The sequence below is a fragment of the Lissotriton helveticus genome, chromosome 6, assembly GCF_964261635.1.
Source record: "Lissotriton helveticus chromosome 6, aLisHel1.1, whole genome shotgun sequence".
Classification (NCBI taxonomy): domain Eukaryota; kingdom Metazoa; phylum Chordata; class Amphibia; order Caudata; family Salamandridae; genus Lissotriton; species Lissotriton helveticus.
Genome location: NC_136067.1, coordinates 179588064 through 179607815, shown reverse-complemented (window position 1 = coordinate 179607815; position 19752 = coordinate 179588064). Strand labels below are relative to the sequence as shown.

General features: G+C 49.9%; 1 protein-coding gene across 2 annotated transcripts in view; it reads right to left on the bottom strand.

Annotated features, from left to right (window-relative positions):
- Positions 1–616: 616 nt before the first annotated feature.
- The window catches only part of XKR5 (XK related 5), a 239582-nt gene continuing 220446 nt past the window's right edge, over positions 617–19752 (bottom strand). For both annotated transcript variants that reach the window (XM_078647583.1, XM_078647584.1), the window contains exons 6-7: positions 5974–6085; positions 617–4275 (exon numbers count right to left, since the gene is read on the bottom strand). In XM_078647583.1, coding sequence (XP_078503709.1) covers positions 3071–4275; positions 5974–6085 — 1317 coding nt within the window. In that variant the 3' untranslated portion in view covers positions 617–3070. The remainder of the gene's footprint in view (positions 4276–5973; positions 6086–19752) is intronic.

The window sequence follows — 19752 nt, the reverse complement described above, 5'->3', positions numbered from 1 at the left end:
GAGCTGCTCCAAAGCCCACCCATCTGTAAGATATATTGTATAGTACTATTAGAGTATATTTGTAGCACGAAGTCACTAGCAATCTAGAGCTGTTTGTAAACAAGACCTAAAAAGACTATTTTACAGTACAGAAGTAAAACGAAAAGCAAATAAATGCATTTTCAGTTTTACAAAGCTTTAAACTGCCGCTCATGTTAAAAGTGTGTGAAAAGGCCCTTGAGGGGATTACAGTTTATTTCAAAAGTAAATGCAGGGCCGGACTGGGAACCACAACCGGCCCTGGCAAAGTGCTCGGCCGCCCCCCCTTCCCCAACCTCCCCCCCCCCCCCCCCACCCCCCTCCACACTCGGAGGGGTTGGAGGTGCCGCTGAGCTCTTTGGCGGGGCCGGTTTTCTGCCGATTTTGGTACAGGGCCGATTTTACAGCTATGCTGCAAAATCGGCCCTGTAACAAAAACGGCCCCCAGGGGCCCAACACCGCCCCCCACTCGTGCAGCACACTTGGGGGATTGCCCCGTGCCCGCTATGGCCAGTCCAGCCCTGAGTAAATGAACTTCTTAAAGATACTTTCCAGACACTGAAAAGCCAGGATTTACATACTTGGATCTGTTGTTGGGGAATTTCCCTGTTTAAGGCTACACTTTATGTGAATTGCTATAAAATTTGCATGAATACCTGTGGCTTTGTCTTGGAGATGCTGGAAAAAAGAAGACCTTAAATATCCAATGCAAAATCCCATAAATTCACTCCATATAAAAAAAAAAAATACCAAAATGTTAATGCTGATCAGTGCATCAGTATAGTTATAGGCGATGGACATTGGTGCAACAGGGCCAGAACTATACTGCAGTTTCAGGATGTCCACTAAACATTTGAATGAGTTCCATTTCTATTCATTGGACATAAATGTATGTTTTGTGGACATCCTGATATCTGGCATGGATCCAGCCATGCAGATCGTCTAATGGGAACACTTCTTTCAGACTGAAAGTTATCTCGGCACAAGTACAAATATTTGTGGACAAATATTAACTCTGCTAAGTGCATTGATAAAGTTAGGATTGACAGCTAAGTATTAGCAACAAAAACTGCTTCATTAATAAATATTATATAGGTACAGGTTTGAATACCTTAGTTACAATAGTACGGACAAATCTGATTATCATCATAAAAAAACTCTATAAACACATGCTAACTATATTTTATAAACTCACACTTGCATTGTATTTACAGGTTTCCATCTTTAAGGCACTATTATTATTGCAGACGAAATACTTCAGTTTGTACCAAATAGATTACTACAGTTAATGTCTTCGAGAGCTTTGGTCATAAAGAACTGAACGAAACGTGTGAGCTGTGGCAACTGTGACTCGAGTTGGGGAAGTTTTCAAATTTGGTTAGTTGCAAAATTTTAAATACATATGTTAACAAACTGTTAGTGTGAGAGTACGTTATTGGTAATCTGCAGCTCTTAACTTTGTATGTAGTGATAAAACCTCTGAAGGATCGTCATGTGATGCTAAGACCATAGATTACCTGTTACCCAATGCAGTGGCACTCTAATCTAGCTCAAAAGACTGAGCAAGGCATGAAGTAATCTCACCTGCTTCACATAACCGTATATGTTGCTAGTCTGGTCTGTTGAACATCATTAATCAAATAAAGGATGCAAATGTGTGTTATTGACGTGCAGAGCACATTTGCTTGACACGCCTGCACAAAATGGTGTTGACAACTGAGACTCAAGACGCTCCACCCATATTAGAAAACGTATCTGTTATGGCCTAGGTAGAACCTTCTGCAAAATGTGAAGAAAACTGGGTTCATTTCAGAAGGGAGATATTTTAGCGGTCTATATTTTTTAACAGAAGTTTTTTGCAAAATAGGTTTTGCCGTCTAGGTGTTCAAAAACAGGAGAAACGCTGCTGCGTTGACACTGCATGTTTGGGCACTAAGTTGCATTTATGAAAGCAATGCGACTTAAGTACAAGATGAAGCAAGTAGTAAAGCCTGACATTGTTCTCATCAAGCTGGGGTGACTGGGCGCTCCCCTAAAGTAGGCTAGTGGTCCCTTCCTCGTCCATTAAGTGGTCCCAGTGACAAAGACAAATATACAGCCTCCTTAAAAGACCCTGGGTATGGCTAAGGTTTGTTCAGAGAACAATAAATAGAGCCAAGTAAAGGTGTTTACCCACCCCTCTCTTCCCCGGTGATGTGGACTAGGAAATAACATTGTTAGGTAATGAATAAATGAGGAAACCCCTGAATAAATTCATGTTCTCCTCGAGTAAACAAAATTAAATGCCAAGAACCTTGTGCTCCTTTAAGAGACCTGCCTTACCCATTCCACAGTAGAATACATCCAACACTAAAGCACACGACGTGCATGCCAAACACCATCGTAATGAATCATCTCTCTGCACTGGGCACAGGGACATTAAAATGTAAGTACACGACGATATTCTGCCATCGTTACGGATCATCCACACAAATATTTGTATGTGTGCGTTTAGCTAACACGTGCAAATAGACTTTTTGTACGTGAGAAATGCCCTGAAAGTACATGTTCATTAATATACCTGTATGCGGAGAGCCACAAAATTCATCCATGACCCATGCCGAAAAAGATTTACTCATGTTGAAGTAGGAGTAAATCCATGTCCAGGATGGGAATTGAGAGGGATTATTCCGAAGGAGGAAATATTTCCCCATTGAGAAAAAAAAAAAATCACACTGGGCAAATATACATGTACTCCTAAAAGGTGGAATTCACAAAACGATTTAAAGAGTGCTGCTCAAAAAAGTGCAACAGTCTCAGCTTTCCAGGATTACTTGTGGGAGCGCTTATGAACCCCACAAAAAAGTGGGTAAAAATCTAGATGAGTTGATTCACGATTACTTTTGTGATTTGGGCCCAGGGTGATTATGAAGGTGTTTGGATTGTGCTGGGTGGGTGCCTCGGCTTTACACACAGCAGGATATAAACTAATAGGAACGCATTCAATTAAGGAAAAAACATTTGAGTGAAGCCTATTCAAGGCACTTTAGCACCATTCTTCATAGCTTGGTGCTTATTTTGCGGCTTTCAACTCTTCCAGCTCTATGAGCTTTTTTCGAGCTTTCATGTCACATGTTCCAAACTTCTTAACCACCTGTTCTGGTTTAGGTGTGGACGTGAAGCATGGCTCCTCCTCTTGCTTTATCCTACTCTGCACGGAAGCCGCCAGACTTCCAAGGACCTTGAGATGACTGTACTGCACCCCCACAACACCCTCTTTCTCCATTAGTTCGGAGGCGTCAGTGGACACATCACATTGGCTGCTCAAGTCTAAGGCAGCACTTCTTCTAAAGTTGCTGTGTGATGCCCCACACACAATTGGGCTGATGCCCGATACCGGGAAGAGGGCTTCTTGAATCTCTTCACTTTCTGGTAGAGCTCCAAGTGCGCTCTCATTCGCCAGTCTCAGCGCACCGTTGTTTACCTTCTGATATGTATCTCGCGTAACACCTGAAGGCAAAGCACCTTCCATATCCGCGCTAAAGTACAACGTGGAATTGTTACAGGTCTCCATTCCTTTAGTGTACAGTCCAACCATCTCCTCTCCACTTGAAGACGAGCCATCTGTAGGTGCGGTGGCAATTCCTTGGAATCCATCCTCTTTCTGGATGTCACTATGGCTCCTTGGACCACTGACACAGACCTCAGCTGCTTTAATACACGAGTTATGTTCTTCATTTACAGTCGGCAATGCTTTTATATAGTTTGTACCTTCATGAACACTTTCTATAGTGATGTAGTCTGAGGTTCCCCAGAGATCTCTTTTTTTAAAACTGTCATCCATATTCCCGGCCAAGTACCTTCGACCTGTTGCAGCTACAGGCACCGGAGCACCAGCATTAGATGTCAGCCATTCACAAGGAAACAGATCATCAATGCCCCCGTCTCCAAATGCAGCATAGATCTTCTGCAAATTTCCAGTTTTTAAGGCAAGCTTTAACAGCAGCCAGTGGTGGTGGCCTCCATACATTTCGAACCAGGTTGTATGCCCGTCGATGTTGGGATCTGCCGCTCCAGCGTCGGAGTGAGTAATGTGCGTTTCATCCAGTGTTTCAATGCCACCCTCCGAGGTCTCATTCTTTCGTTTAGGCTGAAAAAACGACGTGTCAGCGGTTTCTTTCCACGTTTGAGGTTGGCACAGCTTGCTTTTGAAATTCTGATAGATCTGAGTGGATTTGGGATGCAAGAGACTATAATATATAATCAAAGCCGCCACACCTGTAAAAAATGAGAATTTGTGTTACTTGAAACCTGTAGACTATTTCGTAGAAAATAGTATTATAGCTTGCAATAGGAAGATTTGCAATACTGATAATAATGAGGTAAACAAAATAAGTAAAGAGTCTGTGGGAACATTCCATACCAAGTTATTTGTTTGGAATTCCTCTGGATAAAGTAATACATAGGAAAGGAAGCAGAATTGTGAATGACTATGTGACTTACCTACAAAATACTACAACATTTTTTCTTCTTCACTTTATACAGCTACATCATTGAAATGGTTTGTGAGTAATGCAGCAATTTTGTAAAATTCAAGTAGCTTAAATATTGGAATATGCAAACCTGGAAGAAAGACCCATGGGTTCTGAGCATTATATTACATTGTTAACCGACTACCAGAAAGCACCTGCACCAGTGACACTGATGAATCGGTGCACCATGTACACTTCCGGGTTATCGGAAGTTATGGTTCTCGAACACGGATTCTTTTATGAGGTCACAACATTTAGAGAAACACAAAAGGCTCATTGGCGCTCAGTGTGTGTTAAGGACTCATTCAGGCCAATGGATTCAGCAGTGACCTTATTTAATATATATTTTTTAAAGGGTATGATTGATTTATTATTATTTTTTAAATAAGGGTCATACTTATCCAAGAGGTTGTACTCACACTAGTCAAACCCAACACACATTAGAAATCATTAGCTGGTTGCCCGAAAGCAACTGGTATGACCACTGCCAACAAGAATGGAAATAAACACTGAATTTTTACCAGGGTCTAAGTTAAGGAGAAAAAAAAAAACCATTCACTGCACTTTCATACCAAATACTATCGCTGCATGACTACTACCTAATAAACCGTAACGAAAGGGCTAACATTTGTGGAGTGATAGAACTCCCCACTGCACAAACGTGCTCGTAGGTTATGGTAACATAGGTTAAACTTATTGGCAATCTTAAATCAGGGTTTAGGTCCTAGGATGGGACAGAAGTGGTCCTTGTGGGCATAAATGATTAAAAAGAGGAAATTCCCCGTCCCTGAATGGCGAGTCTTTTAGTGGTCTTTTAAATTAATGACTACGAAGTACCCTTGTGGAGCTAGGGGGACACAGACTGAGTAGATCTCTAGGGGCAAAGGGAAATGTTCTATACAGGATTTTATAACAATTAAGTTACAAGTCAATGAAAATGGGGACAGCATTGAATACTTTAGTTACTGTTTGAAAGGGAATTGTGATGCTGCGCAGGGGGAGGTAGGGTCGAGGTTGAGCAAAGGCGGCATTAATAACTAGGACTGAAAAGCAAAGCTAAAAGACAGGAAAGAGTAAGAGATACTGCAGGTCCTCATCCCACCACATTAGTCCATCAATCAAAAACAAACAAGACCTATGCCTGCCCCATTTCTGGCCTAGCCCCCCGTCCCCCCATGCAAAAGGCTTGCACTGGGGGCACCTGCGGGAAAATGGAACAAATTAAGAGGGGTTGCATATGTTGTGCATGCACCGATTCATTTTCGCACAAAGCTGTCCCCCCATCACCTATACTACATATATAATTATGTCAATCCCCTCTACATTTCTCCAGCTTTACCATGCAGCTCTGAAGTACCAATTCCTTCCAGATTCAGTTTACAGGGCTCTCTGATGTAGGTTTGCTAAGTGAACAGAACCAACGAATTAACATAATAAGCCTCACCAATAACGAATCCAGCCATGACAACCAGGGTCATCCAAACACTACTCCATAGCGCTTCTTGCAGAAAGTCTGTGGCGAGCAACAGGAGAATGAGGTTCTCCAAGAGCATGACCTGTGGGATCAAAGGGAAAGGTCACCAGTAACTAGGCTGTGACAAATTCAAATTTACTGGACTTTTGCATGTAGATCATAACCTAAAACACAACAGCTAATCCAAAATGAATATGCTACTTACCAGTATGCATCTGTTCTTGGCATGTAGGGCTGCTAACATTCATATCTAGTGCATAGATCGCCGCCTAGTGTTGGGTCCGGATGATTGCACATTGTTGTCCTGGAAGAGTCTTCGAAGTATCACGAGATAGGTGGCTCCTCCCCTGGACTACAGTGCGCATGGGCATCGGCTCCATCCCCAGATTGTTTTTAGCCATTGTGGCAGAGATGGAGTGAAATAGTGTAAAGGATGTCCATGCTAATGATGAATGCAAGATAGTGTCTGCAGCCGCTACGGGCACCGGGGAGGAGGGAGGGCGATATGAATGTTAGCAGCCCTACATGCCGAGAACAGATGCATACTGGTAAGTAGCATATTCAGTTCGAGGCATGTGGGCTGCTAAATTCATATCTAGTGCATAGAATACATAGCAGTCCCCCCATTAAGGGCGGTTGCCCGTGCCAGCTGCAGAAGCTTGAAAAAGTGTCTTGAGAACAGCCTGCCCTACAGCTGCTTGCTGCTTGGAATGCACGTCCACACAGTAATGTTTGGTAAACGTGTGCGGTGTGACCCATGTGGCTGCTCTGCAAATGTCCTCTAAAGGAATGTTCCCCAGGAAAGCCATGGACGCTCCCAACTTGCGTGTGGAGTGCGCTCTTGGGGGTATTGTTAAAGTGCGCTTAGCTTTTTGATAACAGATTTGGATGCACTTAACAATCCATCTGGCTATTCCCGCTTTGGAAATGGGGTTGCCTTTGTGCTGTGCTGAGAAGGCAACAAAAAGTTGTTGTGTTTTCCTGAAGTGTTGTGTTCTGTCAATGTAGTACATCAACGCCCTCCTAACGTCCAGTGTATGGAGCATTCGCTCAGCTACCGTTTGTGGGTTTTGGAAGAATGCGGGTAGGTCAATAGTTTGATTGATATGAAACTGTGACACCACCTTAGGAAGGAATTTGGGGTTAGTGCGTAGCACCACCCTGTTTGAATGTATTTGGATGAAAGGCTCTTGGATTGTGAGCGCCTGCAGCTCACTAACGCGCCCAAGCGATGTAATAGCAATGAGGAAAGCCACTTTCCATGTTAGAAATTGAATTTCGCAGGAGTGCAGTGGCTCGAAGGGTGGACCCATCAGCCTCGTGAGGACCACATTGAGGTTCCACACCGGAGCTGGTGGTGTTCTCGGAGGAATGACTCGCTTCAGTCCCTCCAGGAAGGCCTTAATGGCAGGCACCCTGAAAACGGAGAGGTGCTGCCTATTTTGGAGATAAGCCGCTATGGCGGATAAATGTATCCGAATGGAAGCGTAAGCCAGATTGCATTTGTAAAGATGTAACAAATAGCAGATGATGTTAGGAATGGATGCATCTAGCGGGTTGATATTGTTGTCAGTACAGTAGATGACAAACCGCTTCCATTTTGCCGCATAGCAAGCCCTGGTTGTGGGCTTTCTTGCCTCCCGAATGATGTCCATGCATTCTGGAGGCAGGTTGAGGTAGCCAAATTCTAAGACCTCAGGAGCCAGATCGTCAGATTGAGCTGTTGCGGATCTGGATGCTGAATGTCGCCATGGTTCTGCGTCAAGAGCCGGGATGTGAGATGTAGCCTTTGATGCGGTACCACGGAAAGTTCTAGAAACGTGGTGTACCATGGTTGGCGTGCCCATGTTGGAGCAACCAGGATGAGAGTCATCGAGTGTTGCTTTAGCTTTTTTGCCACCAGCGGAATGAGAGGCGCTGGGGGAAAAGCGTACGCAAATTTGCCTGACCAGTTCATCCATATCGCATTCCCATGCGATTCCGGGTGAGGGAACCTGGCGGCAAAGCTTCGGCATTTTGCGTTTTCCTTTGTGGCAAATAGGTCTATCTCTGGATGACCCCACTGCCGGAAGTACGGGTGGAGCACCGATGGATGTATCTCCCACTCGTGCATTTGATGGCTGTACCTGCTGAGCAGATCCGCCATCTGATTTTCCTTGCCCGGGAGGTGTTCTGCCATGAGGAAGATGTTCCTCTGAATGGCCCACTTCCACATGCTCTGAGCCAGATGAGACAGCTGCGGCAAGTGAGTACCTCCCTGCTTTTGGATGTAGTACATGGCTGTCATGTTGTCCGTCCGGATCAACACGACCTTGTTGCACAAATGTACTTTGAAGGACTTGAGCGCCATGAAGATTGCCATCAATTCTAGGTAGTTGATGTGCAATTGTTGTTGCTGGGTTGACCACAGTCCCTGCACCGTGTAGTGGAGCACATGCGCTCCCCACCCCTGGAGAGATGCGTCCGTTGTTAGGACAATCTGTGGCACAGGCTCTTGGAACGGTCGTCCCTTGCAAAGGTTGTGTGGATTCCACCACTGCAGAGAGTTGTATGCTCGACTGGTCACCAACACTAGGTCCGTCAGTTGTCCCTGAGCCTGTGTCCATTGATTCGCTAGGCATTCTTGGAGGGGGCGCATGTGCAACCTTGCGTGCGGGACTATGAAGATGCAGGAGGCCATCATGCCTATCAACTGCATGAACACTCTCGCTGGCAGGGAGTGTTGCGGTCTGAATCTTTGGATTAGTGACTGAATGCTGTTGATTCTGACTGCGTTTGGCTGAGCCATAGCCGTCAGGGTGTTTATTGTCGTGCCCAGATACTGCCGCACATGGGCTGGTTGAAGGTGCGACTTTGGGTAATTCAGCGAGAACCCCAGACTGTGAAGGAGTTGAATAGTGCGGGACATGTGTGAGGCGCACTGTGTTTCCGACTTTGCTTGTACGAGCCAGTCGTCGAGGTACGGGTATACATGTATGTTCTGTCTCCGGAGGTGCGCCGCCACCGCCGCCAGACACTTCGTAAACACTCTGGGGGCAGTAGTCACTCCGAAGGGTAGCACCTTGAACTGATAGTGCTTGTTGTGAATAGTAAACCTGAGGTATTTTCTGTGGGACGGGTGGAGTGGGATGTGGAAGTAAGCATCCTTGAGGTCTAAGGTTGCTAGGAAGTCCCCTTGGTTTAGAAGGGGAAGTATCTGTTGCAGTGTCAGCATGTGGAAATGTTCTGACAGTATATACATGTTGAGAGGGCGTAGATCCAGAATGGGTCTGAGGGATCCGTCCTTTTTTGGGATGAGGAAGTACAGGGAATAGACCCCTGTTCCTTCCTCCTCCACTGGCACGAGTTCGATTGCTCCTTTTTGCAGCATTATTAGCACTTCCTGCTGCAATAAGTGCAAGTGCTCTGCCGACATAGGACGGTGTCTTGGGGGAATGTTGGGAGGAGTGGATGTTAACTCCAAACAATACCCGTACTGGATTAGTTTTCTCACCCACCTGTCCGTGGTGATGGACCACCAAACCGGCAGGAACTGCTGGAGTCTTCCCCCGACAGGTGTTGGATGGTCAGGGGGCAGTGACAGGGAGTCACTGTTTGTTTGCGGCAGAGGAACGGGAGTGGGTGTTCCCTCTGCCTCTGCCTTTGGCACTGTTACCCCGGTAACCCCCTCTACCTTGCTTAGGGTACGAGGATTGCGCACCACCTTTCGTGAATTGTGTTTGTTGTCCCATGTGTCCTCTGGTAACACTACGCGCACCTGAGCGACGAAAAGTGTTGCCCCTGAACTGTTGTGATTGAAGTGCCCCCATGGACTTAGCAGTCTCGTTGTCCTTTTTAATCTTTTCAAGTGTGGTGTCTACATCTGGACCAAACAGTCTGTCAGGATTGACGGGCTGGTTGAGGATTGTAGTTTGGATGTCAGGCTTAAATCCAGATATACGAAGCCAGGCTTGGCGCCTTAGCAGGACGCTAGTGTTAATTCCTCTAGCCGCTGTGTCCGCTACATCAAGTGCGCATTTTATTGCAGCGTTTGATATAAGCTTTCCCTCTTGTATGAGCATTTCTCCAGCTTCTTTATACTCATCAGGCAGATGTTGAAGGAGCTGTTCTAGGGTGTCGTAATGCGCCCTATCGTAACGCGCTAACAGTGCCTGTGTGTTTGCGATACGCCATACATTAGCAGCCTGCGCAGCCACCCTCTTGCCAGATGCCTCAAGCACTTTCGACTCCTTGTCTGGGGGAGGAGCTTCACCAGTGGTTTGTGAGTTTGCCCTCTTGCGGGCATTTGCGACCACCAACGAATCCAGAGGCAACTGTCCCCGAATATAGGCAGGGTCCCCAGGCGCAGGCCTGTATTTTTTTTCAATACGTGGGTTTACCACTCTCGCTCTTGTAGGTTCTTTAAAGATCTCTGGCGCATGTTTAAGGACACCTTTCAACATAGGAAGTGTTTTGACTGTTCTTTCGGAGACAGAGAAAGTGTCAGACAGGAAATCCTCTTCCACTGGGTCAGCATGCATATCTACATTATGATTTGCAGCTGCCCTCTCAATTAAAGCATTGAAAGCCGCTGAATCCTCAGTTGGTGATGTACGTGCCCCAAAACCTTGTGGGTCCTGCACCACCTGATGACTTCCCTGGTCCCCAGGGTCGTCATATGAGTCCTGATTCACATCAGGGTCATTGCCAGTAGGGAAGTTGTATTGTTCATCTTGGTCATCATCCTCACCCCCTGATTGGTTGGGGGAAGGTGTTGGACTCCTCCTTGGGGGAGGTAGCAGAGGTTCAACAAGGGCAGGTATGTCCTGTGGTTGCCTTTTTTTTTTCAGTGGAATTACAAATGACTCCAGTGGCTGGGAACTGATCTTTCTCTTATAAAGTGTCATTATCCCTGTGTGGGCATCGATATAATGCTCACGTTCGTCTTCAGATGCTGTTTGTCGAGGCAAAATAGCACTGGACGTGGAATGTTCCGAAGTCCCCGAGGTCCTCGGCACCGTTTGGGGTGCAAACGCCTTTGGTGGCACCTTTGGCGGTAGTGTGTAGATAAGTTTTGTCGACTTTTTGGCAGGTGGCTCCATCGGTTTCGGATCCGATGGCGCAGTCTTTGTCGACGGCAGGGCTTTCTCCTGAATCCTCTTGAGCGACTCGGTGACCTGTTTAGTAAATGAAGCCGAGGGTTTGACGACCGATGCTTCATGTTCGCCCGCTTTGGAGGCCTTCGGCGTGGCAGAAGAAGGCACCGATGAATCCTCGACTCCAACGGTTCGCTGCCCTGCAGCTGTCTTAGGCGCCAACGCCGTTGATGCAGATCCGGTGTCTTTGTGCCGAGGAGTAATGGCTCCGGCTTTCGGATCTTGGCCTTTAGTGGTCTTCGCTTCGACCGTCTGTTTGGAGGTTGACGCTCCAGCCGTCGAGACGTGATGGACTACCTTCTTCGAGGACGTGTCCTTGGCCACCGCGTGTGGCGCCGGTGACTCGACGGCCTTCTTTGGCTTCTTAGGGCCTAAGGGCGACGGAGTCGAAGACGGAGCCGGCTTCGTAATTTTGGACGGGACGTCGGCCATTTTAGATGTCGTTGAAGCCGTCTGTTTCGGTTTCGTTTTCGACGTGTCTTCGGCCATCTTAGATGTTGTCGAGACCGTAGGTTTCGGTTTCGGTGTAGGCGTGACGTCGGCCATCTTAGATGTTGTCGACTGTACTGGTTGCGGTTTCAGTTTCGATACGCGCAACAACGGCTCCTCCGGTGTATCCGTGGCCGGGCCCGAAGGCGGGGCTGGGGATATCAGTGCAGGGTCGTGGGTAAGGCCGAGTGGCGATCCCGTGACCTGAGCCTGAGTCGAGTAACTTTCGGGGCATAGCTCTTCCCCTGAGCTATCTTCCGCGGCCCCATAGACTTCTTCGTCGTCCCCTACCTCATCGACGTATTCAAGGTCTTGGCTCTGTCCTTCGATGTATTCGTCTGGATCGGCCTCGACCTCCGTTGATGGCGGTGAAATTTGAAGATGATGGCTTTGGCCGTCTTCTGCGGGGTCGTCGAATATGTCGTCGGGTGCCGGTGCTGCCTGCAAGGCCTCGAGGCGCGCCGCGCGCCGATGCTTGAGTGTTTTCTTTGACCTGAATTTGGAGCAGGCCATGCAGTTGTCCTCGTCGTGATCCGGCGAGAAACATTTATTACAAACTGGATGCACGTCGATGTGTGGGTACTTGGACCCACACACGGGGCAGCGCTTGAACGGACTCCGTTCCATGATGACGTCGTCGGTGTCTCGCTGCGAGTACAGGGCCTCAATGTCCGAAGAGTAGCAACTCCCCAGAAGTCCGACGCGAAGAGTCGGACGATGCTCGGGACCGTTCGCAACAATACCGACGCGAGGATCGAAGGCCTTTTGGCCTTAATGAAGTAAGTGTTCGATTACGACAAGGAGGCGTCGAAATCACATCCGAACCCAATGGCGGAAAAAAACAATCTGGGGATGGAGCCGATGCCCATGCGCACTGTAGTCCAGGGGAGGAGCCACCTATCTCGTGATACTTCGAAGACTCTTCCAGGACAACAATGTGCAATCATCCGGACCCAACACTAGGCGGCGATCTATGCACTAGATATGAATTTAGCAGCCCACATGCCTCGAACATATGAAAACGCGACTGCTGACCAACCAAGCCATTTTTATTCTCATATTCAGGTCCCTACAGAGAGCATTGTCGCTTTGTACAGTAGGTGGTGTGGCCAGCTGGACGTATAGGAGCTGTGTGACTGTAATAGATGGAGTGTAGAACAGAGCACAAGGACACTCATGAGTAAAGAGGCCCTGGAAGACGTTGACATTGTAGTTTCTCCAGGAAGGCAAGCCAATGCAGACAGCAGTAATGTAACTGATGCCAAATTGATAACTGCTGTTGTCCGATTTGCAGACTATCCCTACAGGCACTCATAATCATGCCCAATTATTTTTTTCACAGAAGAACTGCATTCTTATAGCACATAATAATCATGAAGACAATTATGCGAGCCTGCTCCAGTGCAAGTTAATGTCAAACAAATCCCACACAACTAGGAGTACCATCTAATGGGGGCAAGGATGTACATGGCACGAGGCACAATTTACTTCCCTTCGGTAACGATATATCTGTAAGAAACATTAGTTAGTGTTAGATTCCTTACCTTAGAATATCCCCAGGCATCAGACTGGATTTTCGTCAGCAGTACCCCTGCGCGTCGCTAGGCGCCGTCTGCAGCTCCGCGTCCGTCGTCGACGTCCTGATCGCCGGGATGACGTCGGAGTACTTAGATGCCGCCCTCGCGCGCTGACGTCAGTTCTGTACATAGTTTTCCGCACCAGTAACGCAGAGCCATGAGAGAAACCGACACTGGTGCATTCAAACTAGTGCCCTGAAAGGGATGTCCTTAACCCTAGATATCGGTTTGCAGAACGGGGAGGATGGGTGGGGGGTAAGGAATCGAACACAAACTAGTGTTTCTTACAGACTTGTGCATCTGAAAGAAACACGTTAGTGTTAGATTCCTTACCTTAGAATAGATACCCCAGCAATACCAACCCCGGTGGTGGGTCTGCGAACCAAGATCACACCAGAAAGTCCTGGAGAACAGAACCTCCGAAAAAGCCATCTCTCTGGACTTGGCTGTCCAGGCAGTAGTGCTTGGCAAACGTGTGCAGCGAGGCCCACGTAGCTGCCTGACAGATGTCCTGCAAGGGGACTCCCCAACCCAGGGCAGTAGTAGCCGCTGTGGCCAGAGTGGAATGGGCGCGCAGCCCAACAGGAGGCTCCTTTTTCGCCAAGGAGTAGCAAACCTTGATGCACAAGACGACCCACCGAGAGATGGTTCGCTTGTGCACCGCCCTTCCCTTCTTAGCGCCCACATAACCAACAAAGAGCTGGTCGTCCACCTGGAACTGGCGTGTGCGATCTAGATAGAAGGATAGCACACGTTTTGGGTCCATACGGTGGAGCCTCATTTCCTCCTTCGAAGGATGCGGAGGGGGAAAGAAGACGGGCAAGGTGATGGACTGCCTGATGTGAAAGGCTGTGACTGTAAAGAAACGGGGGGAGAGGAGGATATCAGAGACTAGGTCGTCCTCCTAAGAGTCAGTAAGAGACAAAGCGGGTTCCAAACGTGGGACCCTGAGACCTAGCTCAGTTCAGGTGTATGGTTCTATTAAATCATAATACCTTGAAAAAAGAAAAATTTCTTGAAAAAAGAAAAATTTCTTTTTTTAGTGTCCCCTCACTCACCGGGGTTTCCCCACGGTGACATGCTTCATCATTGGGGTCCTCCCAGTTCTCTACGAAAAGGGGCATGCTGCGACTGACGGACTACGTAGGAGCACTTTAGTGTGAAATGACTATGTGTGGTGCAAAAAGAAAAAATAAGTGGAGTGGGTGTGTGTGAGTATTAAAAATACCGTACTTAGTGGGCCTAACTGTTTTATTGAGCTCCTATGTAGGTATATTAAAAGTGGGGTTGATGTCAGGGCAACCAATAATGGGGTTTACTCAGTGATCAATATGGTCGACATGTTTCATGCTACCCCCTAGCATTTCTTCAGGACCATGCAGGGACCAGCCCTGCATATGCCACTCCTAAATCCCAATAGTGGGGACAGTGAATAATTAAAATGATAAGGCAATATTATTTGCATGCATTTCTAATAAAATACATACTTTTGTTCCTCTCAAATGGTAGGTGTTTTCAAAGTGATAAATGACACTCCCTGGTCACTCTGGGGGGTCGATTTCACTTATCGGATACACTGATGGGCAGGAAAGAAGGACGAGTCCTCAGAACAACTTTGTCCGGATGGACAGAGAGGAAAGGAGGTTTTGAAGATAGAGCCTGGAGCTCACTCACTCTCCTGGCAGAGGTGATGGCAACCAGGAATGCAGTCTTAAGAGTCAGAAGACGAAGAGGACAATTATGAAGTGGCTCAAAGGGAGCGCACATCAGATAAGTCAGTACAAGGTTCAAGTCCCACTGAGGCATCACAAAGGGAACAGGAGGGAACATGTGTGTGATGCCTTTCAAGAATCTATTTACAACAGGGGACTTGAAAAGAGAAGGCTGATCAGGAAGCCTTAAGAAGGCTGAAATGGCCGAGAGGTAGCCCTTGATAGTGCCCAGAGCAGAGCCATGCTGGGCAAGAGACAGAAGGAAGAGGAGAACCTCTGAAAGGGGGGCAGAGAGTGGATCCACAGCCTTTGCTGTGCACCATGCCACAAATGTGTTCCACCTGCAGGCGTATACCGTTTTTTGTGGAGGAACGCCTGGCTGCCAGAATCACACCACAGACTTCAGGAGGCAAGTCAAATGACCTCAACTGTTGCCTCTCAATCTCCACGTATGGAGGTGGAGACTGGACAGGTTCGGGTGGAGGACCCTCTCCCGCTGCTATGACAGAAGGTCCTCCTGAAGAGGCAGACGAATCGGGGGATCGACTGACATGTAGTAGCTCGGAATACCAGTATCTCCGTGCCTAGTCCGGAGCCACAAGGATGACTTGGGCCGGGTCTCGCCTGATCTTCTTCAGCACTCTGGGCAGAAGTGGTATAGGCGGAAAGGCGTATAACAGACCGCAGCTCCACTCGCGATGAAAAGCGTCGCAGAGCGAGTGCTGCCTTGGAAATTCCAACGTGCAGAACTGATGACATTGCACGTTCTCTTCGGTGGCAAATAGATCTAACCAAGGCTCCCCCCAATGCTGAAAGAGACCTTGCGCCACGTCAGAGTTCAGACGCCATCCGTGATCCATCATGCACCTGCGGCTGAGTTTGTCCGCCCTGGCGTTCAGGGAACCTGCCAGGTGTTGAACCACCAGGGTGATGCCCTGGTGCTCCAGCCATGTCCAGAGGCGCAGAGCCTCCTGACAGAGGCTCCATGACCCCACCCCGCCGTGTTTGTTGCAGTACCACATCGCGGTGGTGTTGTCCATGAACACCTGCACTACACTTCCCCGGTCAGAGGGAAGGAATGCCTTCAGTGCAAGATGGATCGCCCGCAGCTCCAGAAGGTAGATATGGAGCCGGGCCTCCGCCGGAGACCAGAGGCCTCTGATCTCCCTCTCTCTCATGTGCCCCCCCCCCATCCCAGGAGGGACGCATCTGTCACCACTACGTGCTCCGGTTGGGGTAGGGAGAGAAATCTGCCGCTGACCCAATCGCGGTTCGTGAGCCACCACTGCAACTGATTCGCAGTGCCCTCCGAGATCAGGACGTGGTCGGACAGATTGCCCTGATGCTGTGCCCACTGAAACTTCAGGTCCCACTGCAGAGCCCGCATCCGCCACCTGGCGTGATGCACCAGAAGGATGTAGGAGGCCATCAGCCCCAGGAGCCGCAGCGTGGACCTGACCGAGACGCGGGATAAAGGCTGAATATCCCGAACCCGCTGTTCGGGGGGGATAAACCCGAAATTACGCTGTGTCCAGAACCGCTCCGATGAAAAGGAGCTTCTGAGAGGGGCACAGGTGTGACTTCGGCACATTGATGGAGTACCCCAGCGAGTGCAGGAGGTCGGCCGTAGTCTGGAGGTGGGAGACGAGTGGCTGGGGCGAGCCCGCCTTCAACAACCAATCGTTGAGATAGGGGAAGACTGAAACCCCTAATCTGCACAGATGAGCTGCGACCACCGTCATCACTTTCGTGAACACCCGTGTGGCGCTGGTAAGGCCGAAGGGGAGCACAGTAAACTGAAAGTGCTCGTGGCCTACCGTGAACCGCAGGTATTGCCGGTAGGCCGGCAGGACGGGGATGTGGAAATACGTGTCCTGCAAGTCCAACACTACCATCCAGTCTTCTGGGTCCAGGGCAGGTAGGACCTGAGCCAAAGTCAGCATCATGAACTTCTCCTTCCGGAGGAAGCCGTTGACGCTCCGTAGGTCCAAGATAGGGCGCAGGCTTCCTTTGCCCTTCTTGGGTACCAGAAAGGAGTGGGAATAGCAACCACGTCCTACTTCTGGCCCAGGAACGCGCTCGTTGGCCCCCTTGGCCAAGAGGGCCGTAACTTCCTCCTGCAGAAGTGGCAAGTGATTCCCCGACATGCGGTGGTACTGCGGTGGCATGGCTGGAGGGGTTGCCTCGAAGGGGAGGGAGTAGCCCCTTCGGACGATTTGCAGCACCCACCTGTCCGACGTGATGGTACGCCAGTGGGGGACCCTGCCCCCCACTGGCGATGAATGGGCCTGAAATGCCAGACTAGGAAGGCTTAGAGGCAGATGCTGCAGGGGTGGGTGTGGACTGACCCTGCCTGTGTCCCCCGGTACCGCCGCGGCAGTAACCACGTCCGCGCTGAGCCTGGGCATGCGGTCTGTGGCTGGCTGGACGTGTGGGGGCGCCCCTTCCCTGGCCACGAAAGGAGCGAAAAGCAGAATTTTGCTGGCGTTGGCCTAGGCCCAAGGACTTGGCCGTAGTCCTGGTGTCCTTGAAACGCTCCAGCGTACTATCTGCCTTGTCGCTAAAGAGGCAATGGCCATCAAAGGTCATGTCCATGAGGGTGGCCTGGACATCCCCCAAAAAGTTGGCGGACCTCAACTAGGCGTGGCTGCGAACTGCCACTGTCGTTGCAATCGCCCTACCTAGCGAGTCCGTTGTGTTGAGTCCATACCGTATCGAGTAGCGTGCTGCATCCCGCCCTTCCGCAAGGGCTTGGGCGAGCTTTGCCCGGGCCTCCTCCGGGCACTGTGGCAGCACCTCCGCAACCGTATCCCACAGACAGTGGGTGTAACGGCCCAAAAGGCAGGCGGTGTTGACAGACCGCAGCCCCAAACTCAAGGAGGAGAACAGTTTCTTCCCAAACTGATCGTACCTTTTGGATTCCCGATCCAGAGGAGTGGTCGGGAATGTGGTCTGGTATGTTGAGGCCTGGATCCCCAGGCTCTCGGGGGTGGGGTGAACGGACAGGAATCTAGGGTCGCCCGGAGCCGAGCGGTGGCGTCGGGCCACTTTCCGATCCAGAGGGAGGCCTGTGGAGGGCTAGGACCAAGTGCCCAACAGAACATCGATGAGGGCTTCGTTAAACGGCAGTAGAGGCTCCGAAGAGCTTGCCTGCGGTTTGAGCACCTCAGTGAGGAGGTTAGTCCTCACGGCCGCGACAGGGAGCTCAAGAGCCAAGGCCTTGGCCGCCCTGTTCAACACCACGCTGTAAGCAGCCCCCGCCTCCGTAGCTACGGAGGGAGGAGCGACGAATCCAAGTGTCAGGCGAAGAGTCTAGACCACTGGCCTCCCCTAGCTCGTCTGCCCAGTCCTGGCTCAAATGGCACTGCAGTGTCAGAGGGTCCTCAGACCCAGTCCTCCTCGTCATCCATCTCCTGATAGTCAGGGAAAAATGATGGAGCCGGGTCGTAGGTGAATTGCTCACCCATCGGGGCCAGAGACGGTGCTGGTCCGAGGCTAGGAAAGATGTCATCGTGGGCGACACCCTCGGGGTCGGCGCCAGCGGAGGAGTCGTAAGGTCGACTGGTGACGCCCCGGATCCAGGCCTGGATCCTGCGGCGTCGGGACCGGAGTCGACCACGGGGCCGAAGCACTCGGCGGCACCGGGGCCGAAGCCGCCGGCCCACTAGGGCTCCCAGACTGATCCGCGGGGCATGAAGGCGCCTCTACAAGGGCCCGACGAAGGGAAGTGAGTCCTCATGGCCACGAGGAAGTCACGTATCTCTTCCGGCGTCGCATGCAGCCCAGGGGGTGTGGAGCTTGCGGCTCCGGCGGAGCCGCGTTGGCGGTGTCGCCCGAACCCCCGGCCGCGTCGCGCAAGCATCGGGGGGAGTCGGAAGAGCGATGACGCCTCTTTGACTTCTTTTTCGAGTGCCTCGACTTACCTGAGGACTTGGAGCCGGACGAGTAGTGGTGACTCGTTGAGCGGCAATGACTACGGCTCCGCGACCGATCCCTCGACCTCCTCCTAGACTGGGACCTCGAGCGGCGCGGAGCCGACTGCCAGAGCTCGAGTCGCTTACAGGACCGCTCCCGTCTAGCCTACGAGGTCAAGACCCAGTAGTCGGGGCATGACTTGTCATCGTGATCGGCCCCGAGACAGTAAGGGCAGCGACGGTGGGGGTCGGTCATCGGCATCAAGCGGTGACGGTCCTCGCAAGGTTTAAAACCAGGCATCCCTACCGGCACCGTGAGTCGAAGGTCAACTCGAGAAACGATCAAAAGTGATCAAAAAGTTAGTAAAAAAAATGACTAAGAGTACTGCTCTTCCCGGATCTGCGCTTGCTGGCGCGGAAAAAAGAAGAACTGACGTCAGCGCACGAGGGTGGCTTCTAAGTACTCTGACGACGTCATCCCGGCGATCACGACTTCGACGACGGACGCGGAGCCGCAGACGACGCCTAGCGACGCGCAGGATTACTGCTGACGAAAACCATCCGGATCCAGTCTGATGCCTGGGGATATTCTAAGGTAAGGAATCTAACACTAACGTGTTTCTTTCCGATTAGGTAAAACACAGTTACACAAGTGTTAATCACTATTTCATAATATTTCCCAATGGTGAACTGATTCTGCAGATCAAGGCACCTTCTTCCTGGTCTCGTTGTAGGAAAGAGTATTCTTCAGGAAGAGGGAGGTTCATCAGTCTGATGAGGAGGCGATCCAGGTCGCTTTCAAGATCAGTTATGGGTGTAAATACTGTAAATTGGCGTTCCTAAGTTATATGTAGTTGGACAGATTACACAATAAGGAATGATAACTGCAACACTGTTTGAACTATAACTTCTCAAAGTCAGC